The sequence below is a fragment of the Centroberyx affinis genome, unplaced genomic scaffold (genome assembly GCF_046629955.1).
Source record: "Centroberyx affinis isolate AG114_WGS23_722 - 3 ecotype Tasmania unplaced genomic scaffold, CSIRO-AGI_Caff_v1 ptg000290l_1, whole genome shotgun sequence".
In the NCBI taxonomy this organism is placed as follows: domain Eukaryota; kingdom Metazoa; phylum Chordata; class Actinopteri; order Beryciformes; family Berycidae; genus Centroberyx; species Centroberyx affinis.
Window position 1 is genome coordinate 238,519 of NW_027278969.1, and position 18,982 is coordinate 257,500.

The 18,982-nt window shown below is 42.0% G+C and overlaps 1 protein-coding gene across 1 annotated transcript in view; it reads left to right on the forward strand.

Annotated features, from left to right (window-relative positions):
- Nucleotides 1-18,982, forward strand: part of ptprk (protein tyrosine phosphatase receptor type K) — a 106,310-nt gene that overhangs the window by 46,856 nt on the left and 40,472 nt on the right. Inside the window, exons 3-10 of the mRNA XM_071514817.1 lie at nucleotides 1,244-1,404; nucleotides 2,516-2,567; nucleotides 2,660-2,718; nucleotides 7,703-7,784; nucleotides 9,374-9,489; nucleotides 10,033-10,207; nucleotides 16,709-16,821; nucleotides 17,402-17,582. Of these exons, the coding sequence (XP_071370918.1) occupies nucleotides 1,244-1,404; nucleotides 2,516-2,567; nucleotides 2,660-2,718; nucleotides 7,703-7,784; nucleotides 9,374-9,489; nucleotides 10,033-10,207; nucleotides 16,709-16,821; nucleotides 17,402-17,582 (939 nt within the window). The remainder of the gene's footprint in view (nucleotides 1-1,243; nucleotides 1,405-2,515; nucleotides 2,568-2,659; nucleotides 2,719-7,702; nucleotides 7,785-9,373; nucleotides 9,490-10,032; nucleotides 10,208-16,708; nucleotides 16,822-17,401; nucleotides 17,583-18,982) is intronic.

Here is an 18,982-nt window from a genome sequence, read left to right on the forward strand (position 1 = left end):
TTTCCCATTCCCTCTGTTCCTTTGTTGTTCCTGGCTGGCTGCGAAATAGTCCCACAATCGCAAAGGAGAAACAAATGACAGAGAAATAGGAAGAGGGGGGCAGTGTTTTTATGCATTTGGGGGGGAAGTGGATCTTGTATTGTAAGCCCTAAAGGAATGAAAGGAGAGAGAAGCAGAAGGGAGAGAAACATGGGGATATAAAGGGAAAGAATAAAGGCTGATGTTTGTTTTTTGTTTTTTTACGACGACAAGAAACCCACTGCTTGAATCTGACTGAAGGACAAACCAGGGCAAGAAGGTGCAGGAGAGAGCAGGGGAAGAGGGGAGTGTAGGGGTGCTTTCAGTTCTTCGTGTACATCACTAATCAGAAGTCGGAGAAGCTGACCAGAAATCAGGTTCACAGGTTCAGTTCCCAGAACTGACAGCATGCACTCAATGTGGGCCAGAGATTGGAGAGGCGCTGGCTGGACTCAGACTCACAATGTTCCACATGAAGTGGTCTGTTGTTGGACTAGAATGTCCTGGTTTCATGGTTGGCTTAATATACATTGGCATACATTAGAGACAACACACGCACACGCGCGCACACACACACACACACGCACACACACACACACACACACACACACACACACACACACACACACACACACACATAGACATACTGCTTGGAGCGAAGTATCAGAGAGATACAGAGATAGGAAAAGGGGATTTAGGGGAAGTATCAAAGAAAAGGAAAGACAGAAGGCTCTTTACTAGGCTACTAGTGATGGATAATAGCCTAGATCCAGCCCCATAAATTGTGTATTTATTTATTTATGTGTCTCTTTTAGCCGCTTTCCTGAAGTCATCCTCTCATGAATCAATGGTATTTCAGTCCTCGACTTAGATCATTCCTGACCAATCACAGTAGCAGAAAGTGTTGGTTTACTCATGTAGGTACATGCATGTAAACACAGGCTGAGGGCATGGCAAGTCCAGTCAGAGTATTCACTGCCTCTACACTCCAACTAGCTCCTCAGAGGAAACCACTGCCAGTCCCTTCAAGCACTGTATTCAAATGGTCACGTGGTTTACTAACAAATACAAGTGCAAACGGAAATGAGTGATTCGTGGGTGTGGACCCAGGTCAGATTCACAAACACTGTGAATCTGACCCACTTTGATGTTAATGACTGTATTAATGTAATATAGCTTTGAAATGATGGTAACACGGTCCATGTCTCTCTGTCTCTGTGTCCAGGTTCCTACATGTACGTGGATGTCTCCCAGTACGATGTTGGGGAGAAGGCCAGGTTTCAGCTCCCAGTCATGAAGGAAAACGATACTCACTGTATCGACTTCAACTATCTGCTCACCAGCCCCGACGGCTCCAGCCCCGGCACACTCAATGTCCTGGTGAAGGTGCGGAGAATGACTTTTTACTTTGGTTACGAATAGAATAGAATAGAATAGAATAGAATAGAATAGAATAGGGCAGAAAAAATGAAAACTTCATATACTTGTTGACTTGTCCTGATGGGTCAAGTCAGATTGTACTGGTTAAGGTTCATTTTTTATGGTTATAACCACCTGTCTTGTAATGGGTCAATTTCCTGAGACACTTAATGGCTGAAGGTGCTACATGTAGCATTTTAACACCGATAAATCTTCACCACATCAATTTTGAGACATTAGTATAATTTCCATAAACAGACAAGAAAAGGCTGAGGCTGCTGGCTGAGGCTGAGGCTGCTGATCCTCCTGACCATGGTCTCATTGTACGGTAATTATACCAAGGTATCGCAATTAATTTGACAATGATAAATTGATGTTCAAAAATGCTACATGTGCACCTTTAACATAGGAGACACTGTGTGTTAAGATGTTTTTGTTACCTCTATTTTCCTATCAAAGTGTGGAGGATAGACGCAGGGCGGGAGCATCTAACTCATCGCTGGCTGCGTTTCATGATGCAATGATCAAAACTTCATCCCTTCCACTGGAGTTGTTTATTTCACACTCTTGTCTTCTCATCCTCATTTACCATCGGGGATTGGACTTCAAAGCTTTTCTTTCTGGATTTGAGGTTGTTAGAACACACAATTTCCAGTTATTTTTAATGGGAAATTACCATTTTCCTGGTTTTGTTGCTGCCTTGGGCAGCAGGCTGGTGTTGTGAGTAGAGAGGCTGCCCTTCAACTGGATGACCCAGGGTCAAGCCCACTTGTCCGCAAGCATCCGCCCTGCTGAAGTGTCCTTGAGCAAGACACTGAATCCCTACCAGCCCCTGCTGCTAAACTCCCTGTTGATGGGGGCAAACAAAAAGAGAATTTGCCTACAGGGATCAATAATGTATCAAATTAGAATTATTTTTGTGTTCTTGAATGCATCTCAGTGTAATGGGAAGGAGGCCTTTTTGAGCCCATCAGGAAATGCAGTGAACCATGTTTTATTTGGCTGACTTTGGCATGATATTTGTTTGCGACTATGATTGTGTGTGTGATAGTTATTCTGTGTTACTCTGCGTCTCTAGGTTAACAAGGGTCCCTTGGCCAACCCCATATGGAACGTGACGTCCTACACTGGTAAAGACTGTACCACTTGGATTCTCATTTCACTTTTTCTGACACTATTGTGATTTTATTCTGATCGTGTTGACTGTGATTTTGTTGTTTAGGTAAAGACTGGCTGAGAGCTGAACTTGCTGTCTCCACCTTCTGGCCTAATGAATACCAGGTAACACTCTGAATATTATATATATTATATATTATGAATATATACCGTATATTATATAATATTATTATTAGTATTATTAGTATGGACTGACTGCCTTTATGCCTGCCGCCTTTATGATGTACATATTTAATTTTTTTCAGTTGCACAGTTCATGTGAACACCCATGCACACACATGCTGTGAGGCAGGAAGCTGATTTATTTGTGTTGACTGAGGCTCAGGAGGTGACGATTAGGCTAGAAAGACACTGAGAAAGACAGGGAGGGAGTGTGCATGTGTGTGCGTGTGTGTGTGTGTGGGGGGGGGTTACCATAGTGGTCTTTGACATTGTTGGTGATGCTGTTGTGTCTGTTGTTTGTTCTTTTTCATTTTACCCTGTTTCCATTCTTTCAGCATGCTGTAAACCAAGAAAATTCAGATTCATATTTAACAGTAAACATTGTAAACATGTCTACAGTTGGAGCTTAACCATCTCACCCCTACTCTCTCCTTCTTTCTCTCTCATATTTGCTTTTATTTGCATTTCTCAAATGAGCTTTATTGAACTTCAGCTCCTGTTGCCAAAGTAAATGGAGACAAACCATGTAGACAATAAAGGTTAACAACATTAAATAAGAGGTAATTGAGTAATATTCTGACATAGGCATCAAATTAACAAACAACAACATCAATAAATCAGTCGATATAGATATAATCAACAACTACAACATGTATAGCAGGTTGTGTATCCTTTGTCTTTAGTGAATCATGTGTCTGTCTTGTCTCATCAGGTGATAAGCTGTTTATATGTGATGTATGTGGGACACACTGCCTTTTTGCTCCAAGTATACTACTGACCGCCTGTTTCTCAGGCCGTCCTTTGGATTTTGTCAACAATCTCCTCAGTTTGTCACTCTTATCACTCTTTCTCTCTCTCTCTCTCTGTGTCTCTCTCTCTCTCTCTCTCTCTCTCTCTCTCTCTCTCTCTCTCTCTCTCTCTCTCCATTTGAAAGATGCTTTATTGGCATGACTGTCAAAAATAAGATGAATACTGCAAAAGCAATTTACAGTACAATTAACTGCGGTGAATATGATTTTACAATACAGAGAAATGATTAGGCTACTAATTGAGGTATAACAAGCAATAGTTGATTTATGGATTCCAATAATGACTGGTGTGAAAAACAAGGATATTTGACATAAATTGACAACAGCTCTCTGTCATCTCTATCTCTCTCTTTTTTTCTGTCTCTTTCGATCTCTATCTTTTTTGATTTGTGATTGTAGGGATCACAGCCAGTCAGCTAGTCTTTCTAGTTCTGACACTATACTGCTCATTAACAGTAGCCTCAGTAGACATACACACAGATCATGTTAATACCCACAGCCTGGGGCCCTCTATAATGTTACTGTAAGGCGAAGTGTGAAAGCATCCTCCAAATGGCCCATCTGGAGCTCAGTCCCCCTCAGCGAGTAGGGAGGAGATCAGCAGCATGAAACTCGTGTGTCAACATGTTTTAATTGAATATAATCATCCTGGTTTGCTGAAGCTTATGTTGTTTTTTCAGGCTGTAGAACAGGTTATTGGATTTGAGGTTATGAAGCTATTATTTCATGTTCCAACATGTTTCTGTGTTAGCACTTTAGCTGGAGTTGTAATGAGAACGGTTTCACCAGGGGAAGACTGTGCAGACGCATGTATAGAGCACACACACACACACACACACACACACACACACACACACACACACACACACACACCACTATCTGGGGTAGACCTCATAATTAGGGTTTTTGAATAACATTTAGCATTGCCTTTAGGTGCCGAGTTAGTTCCTTGACCATTGCCTGAAGGCTAGACCTAACCAAATTAACCAATCCCTATTTTTTTCACTGAATATTCGCTCTGTAACCACGTAATCATTTGAATTTTGTGTCACGTGGGACTGGCAAGCTGTTTTTTGGGGTTTCTTTCCTGAATTCATCAGCAAATGGATTGTTCTCTGGACTGGGGTTGTGCAACTGTACGAATAGGCCTACATCTGGGATCTGTGAAGAACTGAATCCCTTGTCGGTAGAAATACCCTAGCTGTTTTTTTGCCAATTTAAATTACCTTGATCTTTGGTAATTTAAATTATAGCCTAGTGCAGTACACTGGAATGGCAGCACAAGCATAGACAAAAATTACGGTATAATTTTTGTCTATGCTTAAACATACATTTAAATGGCAGCTCAATTTGGTTTAAAATGTATTTAGAGCCAACACAGAAGACGCCTAAACACAGCTGACATTCCCCAGAGCTTTCCTCAGGGTGCGCTGGTTTTGTCCCACTTGAGTGTCTTGTGCTACTGCTTCCTTTTGGGAATGCACCACCACCTGATGCTTGTTCATCAGTTCTTTTCTTGACTGCAAGGACTACTACTAATGCTATAATGGAAAATGGAAAAATGCCCCTTCCTTGCAGACTTAAAAAAATACATTTGAATTCAATCCCCATACAGGAACAGGGTGATATATGCGAGTGGTTGACAGGAGGATATACGCTATCGGCCAACCTTGCTCTGGACCGATGATATTTCAGTCCTCCGTCTTCATCATTCCTGAGCAAGGACTTGTTTTACCCATGCGAGAACTTGTAAAAACAAGCTATCAGTAATCCAGCCTAGAAACTAATGAGTCCTGCCAGAGCTCTTGACGCTTGCATGATCGACATATCTCCTTAGAGGAAACCACCGCCAGACCCATGAATCACCGAATTCAGATGGTCACGTCGCTGATGAGTAAATTCAAACAAACAGCAAAAATGAGAAATGGTTTGTGCCCCGGCTGCCATGACCCCAGGCTTGATGGAACCCATACAAAACCAGCAGTTTCAGAAATTCATGGGCATTAACGTTGAAGTTATGCTGTTTTTAGTATTCTCTAGAAAAAGTGAACTTCTCAGAGATGCGAGAATTTACACATATACACACGCACACATGCACACACAGGGACAGAAGTCAGCAGGTCATGTTATGGCTTCAAGAGAAACGTGGTTATAATAACAAGCGGCTGCAATGATCAGCAGACCGCGGCGGCAGGCGGGCAGACAGACAGACGGAGAGATGAAGGTATTAAAAGTCAACTGATGCCTTTCTGCTCCGCTCCACTGTGAGCTATGAGTGAAAGATGATAGGAGAGAGAGACAAGATAGATTGGTAGGGGAGAGAGACAGAGAGGGGCAGAGTGTGACAAGCAGAGGATGATAAGCTATGGGTAAACAGTTCACGGCAGATTTCCTTTTACAGGTGATGAATGACAACAACCGCTCTCCTTCCCTCTCTCACTCTCTCCCGCTCCCTCTCTCTTTCTCTCTCTCCGACCCCTCCCTCCTCTCCTCCTCCTCTGTTCATTACAGCGCTCCTCACTGAGTAAACACCGTTAGAAAACAGAGGCGGCGAGCGAGCGAGGGAGAGAAAGAGAGAAGAGGGGTGATGGGGAGAGAGAGAGAGAGAGAGATGCGGGACGGAGAGATGATGGAGGAAATGAAGAGTGAGGGGAGTAGGAGGACTACAGGGAAGAGGAGGAGGGAAGGAGAAATAGATGAGGATGAGGAGAATTGACTTTATCCGCACCTCTGACAGACTGGTCGACAAAATGGGATGGTGGAAAATGGAAGCACCTGTTGACTGCAGTGTAGAAATATCACTTCAAGGACCAGGCTAGCAAAAAAATAAATATCATAATCACAACTCACAAACTGATAATTTTTCAATGCCATAGTTTTTGTGTTTTGAAATACAGAGAAGCAAACTAGTGGTCTGCTTATTCACATGCTTCCATACCAGGTGCCTAGAAAATGTTTCAGCTTAATGACTGGAGTCAGGAAAATTATTTCCACTCAACATTTTTGTAATTTTGATATTTCGGATGAACTTCTCAACAGTATTAACGGTATTCTTAACCATATAAGAAAAGGAGGAGAGACTGTTAGAGGCTGATAGAGGGGTAGCCGAATAGTGAGAGGGAGAATGAACAAGTGGAAAAGGAGAAAGAGAGGGAGGGTAGGAGAGTGACAAGCATAAATAGATAGAAGACGGATAGGCGGAGGGATAGATTGCATAAACATCAAATCAGTTGGCTGATGAAATGATCACAGGTGTGTGTGTGTATGTCTAAATGAGTGTAGTTTAGGTGGCTCATAGCCTGCTAACCCTTCCGTCTCCACCTTACCGTCCACACTGCAGTGATTTTCATTACTAATCATTATCAATTCTATGGCAGCCATCTTAGGTATACCAGAGTAGATTACCATGATCCAACAGGAAGTGTCCCATCTGTCCTTTCTGGCTCGATGGCCAATGTCCAAATCTAAATCTAAATTCACAGCAGTCTCTTACGAGATAATGCTAGCGTTGTATTTATCTATTTTTATGCCCATTTCCAGTGGCTGCCAGTGACTTTCTATCTGCCCCTGACAGCTTAGGTTCTGTCCGTCACCTTGGCAGCAATTTTGAATTGAAATGTGCTTACTTAGTAGCTTCTATGTCCAAAATGCATCTAAAACACAGTCCAGAGGCGCAGTTTGTGATTTGGTAACAGTGCTATAGAGGGTTGATGATTTGGTAACAGTGCTATTGAGGTTCTTGATTTGCAAGCAGAGCATTTGTTTGTCATGTAATTTCCGTTTTCTCCTAGGAGCAGCATTCCCAGTGTTTTTTGCTGTTGTTGTATTTTGTGTTTTGTACATTTTTATTTTGTTCCATTTTCAGGCTAATGGAGGGTCAGAAATGGAATTCGCTGCCTCACAGCATAACTTTCCTTCTCTTCTCCTCTGCATTTCTCCCTCCTCTCCTCTGCTAATTTAACATTCCTTACTTTCATTATACATTTGTATAACAGCAAATAAAAAACAAATTCAAATACACAGTAGATCAATACATTCATCACACATTCTTCTTAAATGTTATGTAGTTATGATGATGATGATAATAATAATACCAAAATCGGCATCTCTTTTCTCAGGTCATCTTTGAAGCAGAGGTTTCAGACAGCAAAGCCGGCTTCATCGCCATAGACGACATTCAGGTGCTCAGCTACCCATGCGGTGAGTCATTAGCATGCCAGCAATTAGTCCTAGTTCGCTGCATAGACGCTGATAGCTTTGGCCACTAATTAGACTGTACCTAGGATGGTTTCTGTTGCAGTTGAATGGGTAGATAAGTGGGAAGGTGACACAGGAGAGGTGGAAGGGAGAGGAGGGAGAGGGGGAGGAAGACCGAGGAGCAGAGAGAGGAGAGAAAGACAGTCTTAGGGAAGGATGGAGAAAAAGAAAGAGAGAGAGAGAGAGAAACAGACAGAGAGAAAGAGGGAGTGGGAGAGAGTGAAGCGGGAAATGAGACAGTATTAGGGCAATCATGGAGAGAGAAGATTCTGACCACTCAGCATTTTCACACACACGCGTGCGCGCACACACACACGCACGCGCGCGCACACACACACACACAGTTACACAAACACACTGAACAGTAGCTGTCTTGTCTAGTACTGAGAGGAGAGAGATGAGAGTTGCGATCCATTTTAAATTCTTGCTACGTTTTAAGTCCCCTTCTCTCCTTCCCTTCAGTGTTTCCTTGCTGCTAGAGCCCTCGATCTAAGAGTTGTGAGTGCAAAGTATTACCTGGAACTATACAGCCTGGTTTGTTAAACTATGGGTCACACGCCTGTTCCTAGTGGGTCCCCATGTGACAACAGTGACAAGGAAGCAGTTACAACTCCTTTAGCTAGTGTGCATCAGTAGATTTTTTGAGGAATCCATTTAGTACTTTGGACAATCAGGTCCATCTGTCTATTAGGAATTGTGCCACTGAAATCAGTCTTGCATGTTCCCCTTGTACTGTATGTGAGATTGCCCTGTTGGAAGTTGTCAATATTATAAATTCCTGGACATTTTTTGGCCAACGAAGGGATTCTGAGGAAATTTAAAAGAGCCCTGGTCTCTGAAAGGGAGAGGACCAGGGCACCTAATGGGAAAGAGAACAAAGATACCCTGTAGGGAACAAGTATTTGAAATGGAATTAGTCCTCAGTCTCCACAGTAGAAGCATTCATCCTCACAGCTGCATTTCTGGACACACAAGCTTGTGTCTGTGTGTGTGTGTCTGTGTGTGTGCGTGTATGTGTGTGCGTGTATGTGTGTGTGTGTGTGTGTGTGTGTGTGTGTTTTCGTTTCATCACCATAGTAGCTGCTATCTATGATTGCAATCACCTCCCCAGAATGAAAATGTCAAAGTCGAACTGCATCTTCAGGGCCTAAAAGGCTTATTTCATATCTTAGCATGGTAGTTTAGAATTGGAGTCTATGCGAATTATACCGGATGTGACATTGATGTTACCTCCCAATGGCAATAAGCTATCCTGCTGTGCTTTCTTTGGACTTCAGTAAACTCTAATAGCAGTAATAATAATAATATTCCTCAGGGTTACAAAATGTCCAGAAATATATATGCTTTGTAATAACCCGACCTATTTGTATCCATAATTCCCTCTGGCTCTGTCACCACATTTCCACTGCCTACAGCCAAATAAAACCAAACCAAAAGCATTTTAAAGCACAAATCATACAACCTTGCCATAACCTCATTACTAGTAGCATATTGATCTGATTTCATTTTCGTTGTGACCTCATTTCCTGTAGATAAATCCCCTCATTTCCTGCGTCTGGGGGACGTGGAGGTGAACGCTGGGCAGAACGCCACGTTTCAGTGTATCGCTACCGGACGAGATACATCAAACAATAAACTCTGGCTACAGGTACGGTCATCACCACACACACACACACACACATATACGCAGAATGCCCCGTTTCAATGTATTGCTACTAGATGAACAACAATCCATGACTGCACACGTATATATAGTATATGTATGTATATACAAACATATACTGTAGAGACATAGACAATGAGGACAAAAAGAAAAAAGAAAGCACTCAATGTACCTCCCTCAGGACAGGTACTGTACATCCAACAATAAACTGTCATACGCACACACACAGGCACACACACACACACACACACACACACACACACAGCTCTCTCCAGGCTATACATCCTAGCTGCTAACTTGATTAAGAGTTTAATAGCTGCTGATTTCATTATGGCTCTATTGTGGCGATGACCTTCAAACCTGCTGTCAGTGAGTGATGGAATGTGAGTGTGTGTGTGTGTGTGTGTGTGTGTGCACGGGCGTGTGTGCGTGGTGCAGTGCTGCCTCGCGACCTTGAGCAAGGCAGTCAACCCCCCCACCCCCATCAGCCCCTGCAGTACCGGCTCTGTCTACCTGTCTGTCTTTCAGAGGAGAAATGGCGAAGACATCCCTGTGGCTCAGACTAAAAACATCAACCACAGACGATTCGCCGCCTCCTTCCGCCTCAAAGAGGTCACCAATCAGGATCAAGATCTGTACCGCTGTGTCACCCAATCAGAGCGCGGCTCCGGGGTGTCCAACTTTGCTGGCCTGATCGTCAGAGGTGAGGATCTTTTTTAAGTTTGTGTTTTTCTAAGAGTGTTTCTGCTTTATGTCAGTATCCAGTGGAAAGTAAGGTAAGTTAAGGCAGTGGTGACATCACAGTCATTAGCTTTGGAAACCAATTTCTCCTGAAAGGTTTTGGGGGCCCATTTTAATATTCCCATGACCCTGTTGTTGACCCAGCAGTTTTTTTTTTTGACCCGGTCTTATGTTATTACTATGAGACAGTGGAGTAAGCACAATTTTGAAAAGATATATCTTTCATATCAAGAGCAGATTCACTGTGTCAAATACAACTCACTAATACAATATAGACTAATGAGCGAGATTGTGTGTTTGTCTGTTATATGTAAATGTATGTGTGTATGCCAGGCTCCTGCTTCTGTGTGTGTTTATACATGTGCATGTGTGTGCGCACGTGCGTGTCAGTGTGAACCGGCCGTGTTTGTGTCTATGTGCGGACGTGTATTGTGTGTGTATGGAAAATGTGAGAGAGTGTGTGTGTGTGTGTGCCCCGCGCGCTCTAACTGTCATGTGCAGCTGACATGTGGTTAATAAGGTGTCACCAATGTGTGTTTGAGATGGGATGCTTTATTCATTCACATCCAATAGCTTACATATTCAATTCATCTCCCAGAGAGAGAGAGAGGAGGAGGGCAGAGAGAGATAGAGAGAGAGAAATAGAAAGAGAGAGAGAGGGGGAGACAGAGAGGGGGGGGGGGGGGGGAAAGAGGGAGAGAAGGTGATATGGGAGTGACAGAAGGGAAGGAGAAGAGTGGGAGATAGAAGGCGAGTGGGGGAGAAGAGGAGATGGTGAAGAAAAGTTGAATGTAAATACTCAGCTCATTATCCCCAGAATATCCATATCAGAATCAGGAATATGTCTGAATATGTAAACAGCCGAGCCGAGTCATGTTTATTATTCTGCATAAGAAATGGCAGAGGAGAGAGAAATGAGAAATCAAAGCAGCAGCGAGCATCACTCTCAATATGAATATGAATATTGGCCTGTCTCGCTCAGATAGTGGAGCGCTTACACTATCAGGGCTAGGGGTTCAATTCCCTGTGTCGCTCAATGGCTCTGACACTGCCGGGCTAAGGGTTATCGCTCCCAGTGGGACCACCAGTGAAAGGGTTTCCTTTTTCTTTGGTCAAGAAAAACAAGCTTTTTGGAGGTACACGTTTTCCACAGGACCCCGCTGATTGAGCATGAATATGTGAGTGGCTCATGTTTATTTATCGTGAATATCTTTTGTGAATATGAGAAGGCAGAGGAAAGAGGTGAGGAATCGACGCAGCAGGAAGCAAGTGTCCAAACATGAATACAACCAATCTACATATATGAAAATATGGAGATTCACATTCAATAAGGCCGATTCAGCGCAGTGTGTTTGATAGCCGGACGTCAACGGGAAAACCTGCCACTTTAACAAACCGTGAAAAGTTGCTTTTTTGGAGCTATAAAGGACTCTGGCCATTATGAATATTGATCCAGTCTGGTTGTTAGAAAGATGTCACAATATAAGAATGAGGACTGCATGTATGAATGTGGAAAGAGAGGAGCCTCATGTTTATTTATTGGAAATATCAGATGGGAGATGAGCAAGAGCGAGAGAGAAATCAAAGGAACAGGGAGTATGTTTTTCTCAGTTCCTGAAAAGTCTGCTTGTGGGAGATTCGAGGTTTCTCTAGGACATTGATAACTATGAATATAGACAGAGTTCAGCTGTATTACTTTTATGTTTTTGCTCTGAATATTTTATTTGTGATATTGATTTATCATGATATGAAACTGGAGAGAGAGAGAAAGAGATGAGAAATTAGCAGAGGAAGAACCACATATCTGGTAGGGATCTGATGAGTAGTGTGCCTGAATACATTAAAAATTAAAAATGTATGTTAAAAATGTTCAACAACAGGACAGTAAGCAAGGTTTAATTTTCAATTCCTGAAAAGTGGTCCATTGGGAGATGTGGGACTGCTTCAGGACACGTATACACAGACCCAGTCTATTGATATTTATAACATGGAGATGACAGAGATATACCATCAGCCTCTCCCTGTGTGTGGCAGGGCTGTCACAGCCAGAGAAAGACCAACAGAGAGGTGCATCATGGGAGGGACTTTTCTCTCTTCCTCCAGCAGAAATTTGAAAATGGACAGAATACATATTTAAGACAAAACCAAGACCAAGATGAACCAACTCCAAGTCCAAGACAAGAAAAAAATGTGGTCTGGAGGCTAAAATGCTGCTGGATGGATGGATGAACAGACAGATGGATAGATAGATGGATGGATGAATGATATAGAGGAAGGAATGGTTAGATGGACAACAGGACGACAGCCCTGCCTCACAAGTCTTTCTGTAGATGAACAGGATATAATAGAGTTAGAAATAGAAATAGAATTATAGAAAATAGGAAAGAAGATGGTTATTTTTGCAATAACACCAATCTAGCTTCAATCATATCATATAAAAGTAAGTATTATCTGAATTATCTGTGTGTGTGCGTGTGTGCATGCATGTTGATTTCTATATAACTGATCTGGACATATCTCTTGCACTTTTTTGAAAACATGATGTTGTCCCTTCCACTCTTCCGACACTGGTTTGGTTCGTTTTTTACACCAAAGTTGGTGTTGTTTGGACCTTCAGGCCAATCACAGTGCACAGACAAACCCACAATCAAATGGCAGGTGCAGAAAGTTTAGTCTGTGCCGCGGAGCTGCCAATTTGTGTTGAGAAAATGTTGAGAATTAGACATCCGGTCTTATTTCCAACCCAATGTGAGTGATGAGTGAAAACAATGTGTTTAAGTGAATTTAACAGACAGACTTGTCATTGTTATTTTCCTTGGCAATTTTCTGCACTGGCTACACATTATTCATCTTTGCAACTGAAATCACTAACATTTGTCTAAGGTTTGCTTGCTAGCTAGCATGACAAGGACAGATAAGGAATATGTAGCTATCTATTATCTGATTGACTGTAACGTTAGCCAAATATGTGGCAGTGGTATGTCATATATGTTATCTTTGAGTGAATTTGAATAAATTTGCCCACAGAGAGACATTAATCACATAACATATGAATATATACACATGTGTTTCTATGAAAAGCTCTATTTGGGGGTAATAAGGTCAACGGTCAAATCATCACAATAGCTGCCAACAGTATTCACGGTATTTGTTATATGGCCTAATTTGTTTTTGAGGGTAAATAATGATTAAAACACTAAAATTACTGTAATACTCAAGGTGCCATAAGTCATACCAAATAGTCTAAAAAATGCCCAAAATTGCACTGGGGGAGAACCCCCGGACCCCCCACCTTAAATGTCCCTACCACTTCTAAACTGAAATCCATGCCCTTATATGTGTGTGTGCGTGCGCGTGTGCGTGTGCGTGTGCATGAGGGAGAGAGAGGTTTGTGAGAGTTTGACTCTCTGTATCCGAGTGTGTGTATGTGTGTGTCACTAGTGGTTTGGTCAGAGCCTAGCTCTAATAAAGCCTTGCCCTCTGGTTACTACGGTGACAGAGCGCATCATCACGCCAGCTCGTATCACACACACACACACACACACCAACACACACACATACACACATGCATCACCATGCCAGCTTGCATTACGCACACAATCCATGGCCTAAAAAGCTCCTGCAACATTACTGTCACACACACACGCACACACACACACACACACACACACACACACGCACACACACACACACACACACACACACACACACACACACACACACGCACACACACACACACACACACACACACACACACGTATCAGACTTATGAGGACACTCCATTGACTTACATTCATTCCCTAACCCCCATCAACTCCCTTAAACCTAAAATGGTCCACTCTCAAAATGTCCTTTTCTCTCTTTAACCTAACACACACACATACACACACACACACACACACACACACACACACACACACTCATCCACACTACCGCCCTCTCACTCTAAGTGTTAGTGACAGGTGGGGCTTCAGGCTGTATGGAACTGTAGAAAATCTGAAAACTACCACTGTTGGCTATCGATAGGGCTGAAACACACACACACACACACACACACACACACTCACACACACTTTCCTCCCTTGTTCTCGAGGTCAGATGTCCTCCAATGAGTTCCATGGTGATGTCAGCAGTGGTTTGTGAAAGCTAAACTTTATTGACAAGGTTGCTGACGATGAACAACAAACAAGAACATGCCTAGTGGGCGCCGGTCACCGGGCAGCAACAAACTAACTGTCCTCTCTTTCTTTCTTTCTTTCTTTCTTTCTTTCTTTCTTTCTTTCTTTCTCTCTCTCTGTCTCCTTGATGTGACTCACTAGCGCATAAATCTTACAGTAAATCAGAAAATACCTCGATGATTGAAGCCAAGCTGCCAATCCCCCTGAAAATAAAATGCATCAGGAGTTTCTCATCTAATATCAATAATAAAGGTGACAGTGGGGAAAAAAGAAACTTAATCACACAAACGGATGAGGATTGAAGTTTCCATGATGTGGATTTTTCTTCTTTTTTTTTTTTGTTATTTACATTTGACCCAAAAATGAGAAATAATGAGAAGGTTCACACATGTGATTAATAATGAAAGCGACTGTGACAACAAAACCATCGCAGAGCAACATCAATAATGATTTGTTATATTTTTTTTAGGTCAGCTTTACAAATGACAAGTGATGGAACAAAAAAAAAAGGACAAAATCAAAAGCGTGAACCCATTCCAGTATTGTTCTCTCTTGAGTCACGTAATGACCCACTTCCATTCCTCACTGTTTCATTTTTATCTCTATTATTTATCTTTTAGATGTTCAATAGGTTTTTAAGCAACACACACACACACACATTCATGTGCACACACAAGCATACAAGCAGACAAACACACATACACATACACACACATTAGAAAAACTATCTTTTTGTTTTATTTTATCTGAATATATATAGTATAAATGTATCTTTGAGTTATTTCTTTACTTGTTCATTTGTTTGTTAATCATCAACTTTGTTTATTTTGTTTATTTGACGGCGTTGCAGGCTGACACGTTGTTGATGTTGTTGGTTTTCTGAACTCACTTCAACGTTCATTATCTGGATTCAACACTGTGTGTGTGTGTGTGTGTGTGTGTGTGTGTGTGTGTGTGTGTGTGTGTGCGTGCGTGCACGCGTGCTGTCAAACTACAGTGTTTCATCTGTTGGTAAAAAGACATTTCCCAGCCTGCACCTCTCTGACAGCCGTCTTCAGCACACACACACGCTCACACACACAGACACAAATACACACACACGCACATACACACACAAGGAGAACAGAAAGAGGTGACAGCAATACAAAATATAAATAACTATTAAAGGACACAGTAACACACACACACACACACACACACACACACAGATAATTCAGATAATACTTTGATATGATGTGATTGAAGCTGGATTGGTGTTATTGCAAAAATAATCATCTTTTCTATCTCCATACAGACAGCAAAACTGAGTGTGTATTGGTGTGTTTGAGAGTGTGTGTTAGTGTGTGTGTGTGTGTGTGTGAGAGAGAGAGAGAGATGTGTATGATTCATGGGAGATAGATGTTTATGGATCAGAGTGTGTGTATCTGGTGTGATAGTAGTACACGTGTGTGTGTGTGGTTAGTGTTTGTGATTAGTTCATGTGTGTATGAACTGTGTGTGTGTGTGTGAGTGTTTGTCAAGTAGATGAATCTTTGATGCAGCGTGTGTGTTTAGGTTGTTTGTGTGTGTTGGGCTGTCGGCTCTTCAATCACGTGTGCGTGACAGCTAGCACTGATCTGATTCACTGGCCCTGAACCTTCACACATCCATCAAACACACACACACACACACACACACACACATTCACTGAGAGGATCATGGGACCTAGTGCCTGGCTCAATTTCAAATGATACTGTATACTGTCTGATGAAGCAGAAATACAATCAGATAATCTTTAATATTAAAATGCCACTGTGGAATCTCTTATTTTTTATACTTTTGAACATTTTTATACACTGAACATACAAAATAGTAGGGACACTAACTCTGAGGTGAATCCAGGAAAATCCCTTATCGATTTCCCTTATTTAATCTATACCAATCACAAAGAAGGAGAAGTAGATAAAGAGAAGCAGATGAGTTAGAGAAGGGTTTTTAAGCCTGGAGACAATAGAGACCCTAGTTTGGTTGAGTCATTTTTGAGTTCACCACCACCGTTTTGTGTCCTTACTTCAATTAAAACCACCCGGTGGCCCGTTACCCTAACCAGGATTTGCATCCCACCCAAACCCTAATGGCTGCAGTGTGTTGGACATGTTGGCTGTTTTGTTCTCCCTGTCATCCAGTGAAAGCAAAAAAAAAAAAACCTGCTTGCATTTTCTGCAATTAGCGGTCTGTGTTGGTGTCTCAGCTAAATTTGTATGTTGTAGTTTAATTGAACTTGTTCATTGTGTTCCTCTCCTCAGAGCCTCCTCGCCCCATCGCCCCGCCCCAGCTGCTAGGTGTCGGCCCTACGTATCTGCTGATTCAGCTCAATGCTAACTCCATATTTGGAGATGGGCCTATTATACTGAAAGAGGTATGTTTTCCAGGCATCATAAGATATGAGATATTGTATGATATTTGAGCAATAAGCCATGAGAGGCGGTACTTAACGCCTCTTAGCTGTTATAAAATCACTGTAAATGATGGCCTCCAGTGTGGCTTATTGCTTTTATAAAACGGTCGTTATGTTACACACTATTTGTAATAAAAAGAGAACCTAAATGTCCAATAAATCTTTTATTTTTAATAAATTGTAATTAAACGATCATAATAATAAAATGTTATTATTCCACCTAGTAATAAAGTTCTTGAACAGCAGCTAAACAAAGTGGTTGCTAAGCGACACATAAGTAGCGGTATGAGTGGTGATTTTGGGCTAGTACATTAATATTTAAATGAATTGGTATGCGGTCACATGTGTGTTTATTGGGTATTTTATAGAGGTTTACAATGGGAATCAGCTAATCAATGATAATATTTCCTGTAGGATGAATATCATCTGACCTCAGGCATTTGGACAGAGAGCCATGCTGTTAGCTCTCATAACTTAACTGTGACATGTGGAGAGTCTCATTAATGCTACTAATACTAATATGACTTGTTATTTCCCCTAGGTCGAATACCGCATGACATCGGGCAGCTGGACGGAGACTCACGCTGTGAACTCTCCCAACTATAAGTTATGGCACCTGGACCCAGACACAGAGTACGAGATCAGAGTGTTACTCACCAGACCGGGAGAGGGAGGGACAGGCATGCCTGGACCTCCACTTATCACCCGCACCAAATGTGCAGGTAGGCCCTCTCTACAGATACTACACACTTTACACACACCAAGTCATGTAGTGGGAAATATATAGGTGGGTAAACTTTGACCTCCAGTCGGTGATCATCTTAAGGCAAACAACCACCAATATAATACAAAAATCAATTATAGCATGAATTTATGCCGTTTTTTCCTTTAAATGAGAGTGTCTTCATATAACTTACATCCGTTGACAGTACTTACTATAATGAATACTATGAATTTGGGTCATAAAGATGCATGTGAGCTGAAAAATATATGATAAACTGGTGATAAACCGGTGATAAACTGTATTCTGCAAATAAAAAGGTGAGTAACTTGAGTTTAGATCTCCACTACATCTTTGCACATGCCTCTTTCTATCTGTCTTCCTGTCCGACTATCCACTTGTTCATCTATCTATCCATTTATCTATCTATCCATCTTGTTCGTTTTGTCTTTCTATCTATCTTTGTTTTACTTGGTAGAGTGATATTGGCACTATGAGGATAGAGGGAGCAGAGAGGTATGGATAGAATTAGAGAAGAAAGAAGAGGAGGGGAAGGTCTGAGTCAGTCTGTGGTTGTTCAGTGAACTGAGAGAAAGAGTGATTAAAATACTCAAGCCTCTCTCTACCTCTCTCATTCTTTATCCCGCTCTTTCTTTCCCCCTCCTCAGTCTCTCTCTCCCTCTCTGTCCCTCTCTTCATCAATCTCTCTTACCCCATACATCTGCTTCTCCTCCTTTCTCTCATCTCTCCCATTCCTCCCTTTATGTCTCTCTTTCTACCTGTGTCTCTGTCTCTGCCTTTCCCTCTCTCTCTCTTTCTCTCTCTCTCTCTCTCTCTCTCTCTCTCTCAGTGGATCAATAGACGGAGGGCAGAAACACTGTCTGACATTTGTAGAAATAAACGACTGAAATATAAACACTGCTAGCCTAAGGGAGAGAGACAGAGAGAGGGAGAGAGAAGGTTGATATGAGAGAGAGAGAGAAAGAAAAGCAATGAGCAAGAACGAGAAACTGAATGCGAAAGAACAATGGAGAGACGATGAAAAACAATAAGGCTGAAAAAGAAAGGAAAAAATGGGAGGGAAGAGAGAAAGAGAAGGAGAGCGAGAGAGGCGAGAATGATGAAACTGGAGAAAGAAAATGAAAGAGAGATGAAAACTCATAAGCACAGGGCTTGACTGATCTGTACCAACCTGTGTGTGTGTGTGTGTGTGTTTATTGACAGAGGGGAAGTCATAGTCTTGTTCAACCGGCTCACGTACTGAACAGTTTCCTGTTTGACAGGAAGAGGAAATTAATCTTCTTCTCCTCACAACTCACACAGGAACACAGCTGAAGTAAAGACGTTAACTCGTTGTTGGTCCACATTAGCCGAGAGCTGACAACATTAATGTTAGTGCAT